General features: G+C 52.1%; 2 protein-coding genes across 3 annotated transcripts; one reads left to right on the top strand and one right to left on the bottom strand.

Moving 5' to 3' along the window:
• Positions 1 to 957: 957 nt before the first annotated feature.
• LOC125526686 (universal stress protein A-like protein) lies at positions 958 to 3,137 on the top strand. Of its 2 annotated transcripts, none has more exons than XM_048691328.1 (4): positions 958 to 1,294; positions 1,384 to 1,499; positions 1,669 to 1,787; positions 2,860 to 3,137. In XM_048691328.1, the coding sequence occupies exons 1-4, from the start codon at positions 1,114 to 1,116 to the stop codon at positions 2,936 to 2,938; spliced, it is 495 nt and encodes a 164-aa protein (XP_048547285.1). In that variant the 5' UTR covers positions 958 to 1,113; the 3' UTR covers positions 2,939 to 3,137. The 2 variants fall into 2 exon arrangements, with proteins under 2 accessions (XP_048547285.1, XP_048547286.1); XM_048691329.1 differs by having other exon boundaries at positions 982 to 1,294; positions 1,390 to 1,499.
• A 338-nt stretch (positions 3,138 to 3,475) lies between these two features.
• On the bottom strand, positions 3,476 to 7,241 carry LOC125526685 (peroxidase 50-like). Its single transcript, XM_048691327.1, has 4 exons — positions 6,835 to 7,241; positions 6,552 to 6,749; positions 5,309 to 5,474; positions 3,476 to 4,090 (listed from the first exon to the last, which is right to left on the bottom strand). Exons 1-4 carry the CDS (start codon positions 7,048 to 7,050, stop codon positions 3,684 to 3,686), a joined length of 987 nt encoding a protein of 328 aa, XP_048547284.1. The 5' UTR covers positions 7,051 to 7,241; the 3' UTR covers positions 3,476 to 3,683.
• Between the last annotated feature and the right edge of the window lie 1,084 nt (positions 7,242 to 8,325).

Genomic DNA, 8,325 nt, shown 5'->3' with positions numbered 1-8,325 from the left:
ATGAAATAGATATCACACGTACCGTGGATAGGGAGGGGACTTCGATGTTGGCAGATTTACTACCAGATAATTCTTCATCAGCAGCACTCCTTCCGGGTGTTTTTCGGGCAGACCTTATTACCACCACATGCTGGTACGTTTGGTGGGAGCATCGACAAGTAACTCATGGTGCGAGAGTTCAACTTCCTATTAGATCCGCTCAAGAAATTTTTGCGCTGGTTACAAATTTCTCGAGAGCGAAGAAGAAAAATAGTGCTCCTGTTGCTAGATACGGATGGACTCGGCCAAAAGAAGATTATGTAAAGCTCAATGTAGATGCGGCTTTTGATGTAAATAACAAATCTGGTGGAATCGGTGCAGTTCTCAGGGATGATCGGGGTTACTTTGTGGCTGCTTCCAACCGATCTTTGGACGTTGTTAATGATGCAACGACGGCGGAGGCGATTGCTCTGAGGGACGGTCTTTCACTGGCAAACACTATGGGGTGCAACAGGAATATAGTGAACTCCGATTGCATGGGGGTGATCGAGATTATGAAATATGGTGGACATTCTCTTGGGCCTGTGGCAGCGATCTACGATGATTGTGTCTTCTTTGTCATGAGTATAGTAATGTTTCGTTCGAGTTTTGTCCTAGGAAAGCCAATATGGCCGCACATGTTTTAGCTAGTAAGTCGGAGATTAGCCCTCTTGTGTGGCAAAAGGATCCTCCTGATTTTCTTGTGGCTGTCTTATCAAACCGTCATCAAGGCTTTCCCTTAAAAAAAAAGTTACCATCCTCACATCACAATATATATACTTGTTATAAAACGGACTTGTCACGTATTTGGACTTGCCATGGGTTCACGTCACACATGTGACACTTATCCAAAAAGTAAACCGTGTGCTATGTCCGTGGGCTCAGGCAAAACAACGGGAGAGGTCTAGAAACCGGAAGAGTGAAGAAGGTCGCCTTCAGCCGACGCGACGCGGCGACGGCGTGGACCTTTTTACCAGTACTTCAGACAGACAGGAGGAGCAGAAGCACAAGCAACCAGCCGAGGCTCGTCGTCCTTGTAGACAGTTCGAAAGTCGTCTCGATCCATCATCCATCCCGTCTCGCCAGCAGCCGATCATGGCCGCGCAGGCGGCGCCGCCGCCGCCGCCGGAGCAGAAGATGATGGTGGCGATCGACGAGAGCGAGTGCAGCCACTACGCGCTCGAGTGGGCCCTGCGCAACCTCGCGCCCCGCCGCCTCATCCTCTTCACCGTCCAGCCCTTCTCCCCCCTCAGCTACCTCCCCGCCGGCTCCCCGCGTAAGCCCCGCCCGCGCCTCTTTGGCTCTCTTCCATCCATACGGTTACTTGTAGTACTAGCTAAATCGTATTGCTGGTGTCTACTGAAGGAGCAGTTGGCCCGTCGGTGGCGTCGCCGGAGCTCATCAGGTCCGTGACCGAGCACCAGCGGCAGCTCGCCCAGGCGCTCGTCGACAAGGCCAAGGCCATCTGCGCCGAACACGGGGTACGTGATTCTCGCGCTCACATGCCTGATTTCTTCCTCGATCTGGTCAATGGGCGCGACCATGGCTCTGAGAATTAGTAATTTGGGGGCAGAACCGGATCTTGTTTTCCCAGATCAGATTAGTCCATCGGCTATGTCTCGTCGGTCAATTTATTTATTCTGTGTGTAGGTTGATGCAGAGACCGCCATCGAGGTGGGTGATCCCAAGGAAACCATATGCGAAGCTGCGGAGAAGTTGAATGTTGATCTGCTCATCCTGGGAAGCCACAGCCGAGGGCCTATACAGAGGTAGCAATCATCGTCCTTTTCTGCTCATCCGGATTTTATTTTGAGTTCTGGAAATGGGTTACTCTGTAGTGCTCTGTACTAAATCAGTTAGTCAATGTTGTCCTCTTTCATCGTTTTTGTAGTGAAATGCATTCCCTGTCGATGATGTTCTTCTTATGTGCTTGCAATGGGACCAACACCTAAATTGACGAGGGATAAATAATTGTTCTCAAAAGCTACCGTTTATTTGTCTGTACATAGATGGGTAGTGGTCAGACAAACAACTTGCCATGAAACCCAGGAACACCTCTAGAACTACTGTCTTTTGTTATGTACAACATGTGTTGTTAAATGTTGAACTCACCTCTAAGGATCGTAGCACTGTGCGAGGTAAGACATACCTCATTCAGATGACCTTGCACATCTCACGATGAAAACTGCCTCTACAACAACAATGTTTTTTGTTATGTTGGGCATGTGTTGTTGAATCTCACATCTGAACTCAGCTCTAAGCACTCTAGCATTTGTGCAAGCTAAATACTTGATTATCCCCGTGATGCTCCATTTTGAGTTAATAAAATCCACACATTGTCCGAAAAAATAAATACTTGGTTATAGCCTGATTTATCTTTTTGGTGTGTTATGCTCACCTTCTTAAGTGATTGCCTACATATCACCTGAGTTGGGGTAAAAGCCTCCTTTTTGAAAAAGAAAACATATCACCTGAGTTCCATGTTGTTCTTGGTGTACTGTCGTTATTCATACTTTGCGTACCTTGTACAACTAAATTGTCATACCCAGCTCAGAGGTAGATTGTTGGCAACACGCAGAACTTAAACTATCTTGTACTTGCTTGTTTAAAAAGAAAACTATATGTACTTAACCAACAAAATAAGAACATGATTAGTGCTAACTTCTTAGCATAAATCAAGTACTCATCAGCCATCACATATTTACATGCACCTCTGAGACACATTTGACAAGATGTTACTCCCTCCGATCCATTTTAACTGTCGCTGATTTATTACAAGTCGGAGGGAGTACAATGTTCTCATCTCCAACTGATGCGATTGCTCTGCTATTGTTTCTGCAGGTTTTTCCTTGGCAGTGTGAGCAACTACTGTAGCCACCACGCAAAGTGCCCAGTTCTTGTGGTGAAGAAGAAAGAATGAGACCATGATGTCTGCTGTACTCCTGCACATCGTCTGAAGAACCCTTGAATGTGTGTCTACATGTTGTTGTTTGTCATAGTAGCTTTCTTTGCATATAAATAAAGATACCGTGCCAATTTGGAAACCGCTATGTATTCAGTCTTGTACATGAACGAATAATGGAAAGAGGCAAACAGAGTGGGTGGTTATTGGAATTGAATTCGAAGATTCATGGGAAAATAACCGCTTTGTATAGTACTCCCTCCGTTCGGAAATTCTTGTTTTAGAAATGGTTGTATCTAGAACTAAAACAAGTCTAGATACAATCATTTTTAAGACAATTCTCGTCTTAAAAATGGTTGTATCTAAAACTAAAACAAGTCTAGATACAACCATTTTTAAGACAAGTATTTCCGAACAGAGGGAGTATCTTCCAAGCGGGCACTGAACCTGGAACGCCAAAGGCAGCCATGTTGGGAACCAAACGAACACCACTTTCACACCAAGCAGAGTGCTTGCATTTGTTTCAGTGTAATTACCATGCGACTACTAATCCCATTTCCGTTAAGACCCATTCGATACCACATCCCCATCAAAGAATGGTTAACACAATCCCACCACAAAACGTAGCGTATGAGCTCACTAACGCACACCCACAGGCAAAAACACCCTGCATCTGCTCTGCATCACAAGTAATTCACCAGCCTAGCTACGGACCCAAGCCTAAACACACACGCACACAAACACGACCGAACGGAAACGCTAGCTAGTTGACGGCGGTGCAGACCCGGCGCACCTCGCCGGCGGAGCCGGTCTTGACCCCGATGCGGCCGAGCTTGGCCATGGCGGCGACGAAGGCGTCGAAGAAGGCGGTGGAGTTGGCGGCGAAGAGGTTGACGGTGGGGCGGGAGCGGCGGTCGGTGAAGAGCACCTGGTCGGAGGCGAGCAGGCCCTTCTGGTACCGGAGGTTGTCGAAGTAGGCGTTGTCGAAGGTCTTGGGCGTGGTCACGTCCAGCATGGCGAACGCCGTGGGCGGGTAGTTCATGGGGCACACCTTGCGCAGCGACCGCAGGAAGTCGAGGTTCATCGGCGGGTTGTACCGCAGCCGCTGCTTGAACGTGTAGATCCGACGCACGAACTTGTCGCAGTGCGTCACCCCGATCGTGTGCGCACCTGTGGACACAATGCAGGCACGAAACAGATTCAAATTTTGATTTCAAAAATTGAAACAAATTCAAACTTGGGCACGGCCGTCTAGACACGGATGAAATTTTTGCTGTTTTTTCCTTGAGAAAAACAGTTCTTTTAATTTTAGTAAACGGTAACGGGTGCACTTGGTCTGAGTAATCGAAAGAAACCAGTTGTCTACGTTCGGCCTAAAATCATCTAACTCGGGCCTGAAGCCCTGAAAGTAGAAAATTCGAAGCTACAACAGTCGGTTTTGGGCCCAATAGCAGTTCAAGACCAGCAGCTGCTGCGTGCTTTCTCTGTCAAAACAAAACTTCTGTGTTGCAGGATGAATTACTTTTAGCAACGAGAAAGATATTATTTTGCCAAATTAACGAAAACATAGCTAAACAAGCAGGCTAGCACACGCAAGTGCAAATTAATGATGGAATGCAAGTGCCAGTGGACTTTGTCAGTTGAAAGGACGAAAGATTTTATGCAAAACAGTTGCGCTCCCGTGGCCCTGCACGCACAGTCCTTTCAACTTTGCATGGGCCAAATTGGCCAGCTTAGTCAAAAGTTACTGCTAGCAGTACTTTGTTTCTATTTTGTGTCATCATAGCGTGGGCCTTCACTGGCCCCGAATCCAAGCGTTCCGGTTATGTAAAAGCAAGCATAGGATCTCACGCAAAACCAAGAACATTCAGACAAAGCGTCTCGTGTGCCCGTGTACTGGAACTGAGATAGTTTATCACACTCCCAATGTGGAATCAAACAAAAAACAAGCGTTAGCAAACACACAAACGGGCTCCTTTGTCTACTTGCTAGTACTACCATGTCAGAAAACAGCACATGACTTTCTCTGTCTTTCCAAACGAAAGTAGATTCCGGGCCTCCATTTTCCCTCGAGGAAAAGAAATTACCTCAGTTTTATCACCGTGTCAGTGTTTTTCTACTTTCGAAGCAAGCAAAACTGAAGTGGGAGGCTCTTTTCATCGAAAAAAATAACGGAGAAGTGCAGTGCGGTGTGAAACAGTGAGCCGCTTTGTCCTCTGCTCCAAGCAGCACGCAGGATGTGTTGTGTCACGTGAAGTGCGCACAGGGCCAAAGCAAGATGCTTGCGCTGCGACTGCGATCAACCTACTTTACTGAAATGTTGAAATATAATAATACGGTGCAAACGCTAACGAAGAAGGAAGGAAGGAAGGAAAAGCAGTGGTGTACCGGAGAGCGCGATCATGTCGAACTGGGTGAGGCCGTTGCTGGCGAAGAGCGCGTTGAGCTGGTTGAGGTCGAAGCCGGGGCCCGGGAGGACGTGCTTCACGATCGACTTGCTGAACGACCTGCCGTCCAGCCGGCCCAGCTCCACGCCGTAGCTCGGCCCGCCGGTCTATAACAACATAAACAACGATTACAGGCAAACATGTCAGTGTGATTACCCTTTCGTTTTAGCGTGACAGAGTTTCAGTAGGGCCCTGCTCTGAGAAGTAGAGTATGCATGTGGGCTAAATTGTCCATACCTAGTCATGCATGTCAGTGGCCTACGACTCTACGGAATGGAAACTTTGTCTGCCTGCTGGGCGGGGGCACGCCTTGCAGTTGCAGGCAGCGTCCTCACAGTCACAGACACCTACTCGGCCAAGGCTCTGCTGCAAAAGCGTCACGGGCAACATACAGACGAGACGACACCGAGCCTACACCAGACCGGCTTCCCACCGATCTCATTTCGGGTCACGTCACTGTCGCCGAAAGCGCCGGAGGCCCGGAGCAGAGAGGCCGGAGGCCCAAAGAAGTACGCTGGCTGTGCGTGCCCCGGTACGCATCCAAGGCGCCCCGACACCCGGAACCGCGCGGCGCATGCGTGCGTCGCGACGCGACCCGGCGGGCATCCGGCCGCGCCCGAAACGCACCGCCTTTTCGCGCTTCCGGAGGGACCGAGAGACCGGGAACGATCCAGCGACCCTGCTGCATCTCTCTGACTCTGCGATGCAAGGCCCGGCCATGGGCGCGGATCACCGGCCGGCAGCGTGGCTGGACCATGGCTACCCTAGCCTAGCCTATAGATGCAGCATGACAGGATGGCGCGGTGGCTATCTAAAAAGTGACTGACGGGCGAGCTGGTCGAACAGTGTCGCCGCGGCCCCGCCCGGCCTGGTGGGGCTGGGCGCGCACAGCAAAAGGGTTGCGCGCACACGGCAAGGCCGGACGGTGGCCCGCCCGGCTGGGGTCACGGAGGAGAGAGAGGGGGAGGAGACGAGCCTGACTGCCTGAGCCAACCAGGACTTGCGCATTTCAGAGTCCTGGGGTCCGTGCGAGCCTGGCGCGACTGACAGGGGCGCATGCGCCCCGCTCTGGCTCCCTACCGCCGGGTACCCCGGTGTCACGGGATAGCGCGGCACGGCCCGCTGTTAACACGGTGGTACGACGGCTGAACTGGCGAACGCAATCGTGGTATTGTACAACGTACCAGGGAGACGACGTCGCGCGCGGCCATGGCGAGGATGTCGGCGCAGGAGACCTTGCCGGCGCACCCGGGGAGCGCCTCGACGGCGGCCTTGGCCTTGTTGATGGCCTCCACGGCGTCCGGCGACAGCGTGGCGTCCGCGCCGCTGTGGCTCTCGTCGTCCCCGTTCGCCGCCATCAGCATCACCGACGCGTCGCACCCCTGCAACGACACTGTCACGGTGAGGGCACGGCGAGCAGTAATGTCAGCACGGTGGAGCAAGAACGGAAAGGGGTGCGCGGCTTACCCGGACGAAGCAGTCGTGAAAGAAGAGGCGGAGCGTGCCGGGCGCGACGGCGAAGCTCTGCTGGACGTGCTGCGAGATGACGGAGCGCACGGTGGACTCGGCGCTGGGGCAGCTGCTGGCGTAGTAGTTCTGCCGCAGCTGCGCGGCCGCGGCGTCGGCGAGGCACGCGAGCGCGACCACCGCCACGAGGCCGGAGGGTAAGAATGCCCTCGCCATTGCCGGTCGAACAAGTCCTGCTCTGCTCTGCTCAGCTCAGCTCAGCTCGGCGTGGACGCGCGCGCGCGTGTGGGCGAACTCAAGGCACCGTGCGTGACTGACGCCGGCACGCACGATTTGTACCGGCTGCGCGCCTAGAGAGTGCGAGCGAGTGTGCGCGTGCGTGGGGGCGCGGGAGCGAGGAGGGAAGTGCGGGGGCATTCGCGAGGATATATAGGACCGGTAGGTTGGGTTCCGCTGGTGCGCGGCGGGGATGACGGGGAAAAGGAGCCGTGCGATGTGAACGGGAACATGACGGGAACCGAGACGGTCGTGGGCTCGTGGTGGCAGCCGTTTGCAATCTCGGCGCGGATGGATGGGACGCGGGAGTATCTTTTTCCTTTTCCGATTATCGATGAACTGAAACACTTTTTTAGTCCGACCAGCCTTCGGTGCAGAGCTGATCGATGAGCACTCGTGGATTTTTTTTACGTTTTTCGTTGGTTTCTCTCTTCAGTTTTGCAGCGGGTGATCCATTTCACTTGTTAGTGCTTGTAGAGCACAAACCACCATAATCACTGCTTGCTAAGTAGTGATTATACGCCGAGCTAGGAGTACTTGCTACTTGCTAGTGATAGAGTAAGAGGAGCTTTATCGAGCAACAAAACACACTTGAGCACGAACCGCTATAATTATTCGATGTGCCGTGTGCGTGCCGGAGCGACTAAGGGCTTCATCGGAGAACAAAAGGCCAAAAAGGGATGGCTTCGTGTGGCTGCATGCACCATGTCTACAGTATGGCGCTCAGGCTCAGGCTCAGGCTCAGGCTCAGCTCATCTCTGGCGTGACCTCCGCTAGACGCTAGTCCGCTTGCTTGCGCGCAGATCCAGTGGCCAGCTACCATCCAAGGCATCCTCACATGCCGCTGCATTGGCCTCGTTGCGTCCAGCACCCATGGCGCCCATGGGCATGGCATGGTAGACTAGCCAGGCCGTGCCTCCCTTCCGCTCTGTCCGGTCCGGCCGGTACCCAAGGCGCACGTCCCGGCGCCGGAGAAAAACAAGATTCACGGACATGCTGCATAGAAACACGGCCGCTTTACCTACCCTAAGCTAGGCACCGGCCCAAGATCATCAGTGACCAACATGCAGTGATGCAGTGCGGTTTGTTAGACGTAGTCTGTGTATTAATATTATAACATTGTATTGTACTCCTTGGTACCTTTATATAATGAAAGAGTCACACCCTATTTAGGATGTCGAGCAAGTTCCCAACATATTGTGTTTTACATGATAT

Source organism: Triticum urartu, unplaced genomic scaffold, assembly GCF_003073215.2.
Source record: "Triticum urartu cultivar G1812 unplaced genomic scaffold, Tu2.1 TuUngrouped_contig_1405, whole genome shotgun sequence".
Classification (NCBI taxonomy): domain Eukaryota; kingdom Viridiplantae; phylum Streptophyta; class Magnoliopsida; order Poales; family Poaceae; genus Triticum; species Triticum urartu.
The sequence above is the reverse complement of the archived record's forward strand: the minus strand, read 5'-3'. Positions and strand labels throughout refer to the sequence as shown.

Excerpts from the sequence above, each read along its gene's own strand:
- LOC125526685 (XM_048691327.1), bottom strand. The coding sequence starts at position 7,050 with ATGGCGAGGGCATTCTTACCCTCCGGCCTCGTGGCGGTGGTCGCGCTC. Across the intron at positions 6,750-6,834 it reads TTCACGACTGCTTCGTCCGG|GGGTGCGACGCGTCGGTGAT; the intron begins GTAAGCCGCGCA and ends GTGTCGTTGCAG. Across the intron at positions 5,475-6,551 it reads CGCGCGACGTCGTCTCCCTG|ACCGGCGGGCCGAGCTACGG; the intron begins GTACGTTGTACA and ends ATGTTGTTATAG.
- LOC125526686 (XM_048691328.1), top strand. The coding sequence starts at position 1,114 with ATGGCCGCGCAGGCGGCGCCGCCGCCGCCGCCGGAGCAGAAGATGATG. Across the intron at positions 1,295-1,383 it reads CCTCCCCGCCGGCTCCCCGC|GAGCAGTTGGCCCGTCGGTG; the intron begins GTAAGCCCCGCC and ends TGTCTACTGAAG. Across the intron at positions 1,788-2,859 it reads AGCCGAGGGCCTATACAGAG|GTTTTTCCTTGGCAGTGTGA; the intron begins GTAGCAATCATC and ends TTGTTTCTGCAG.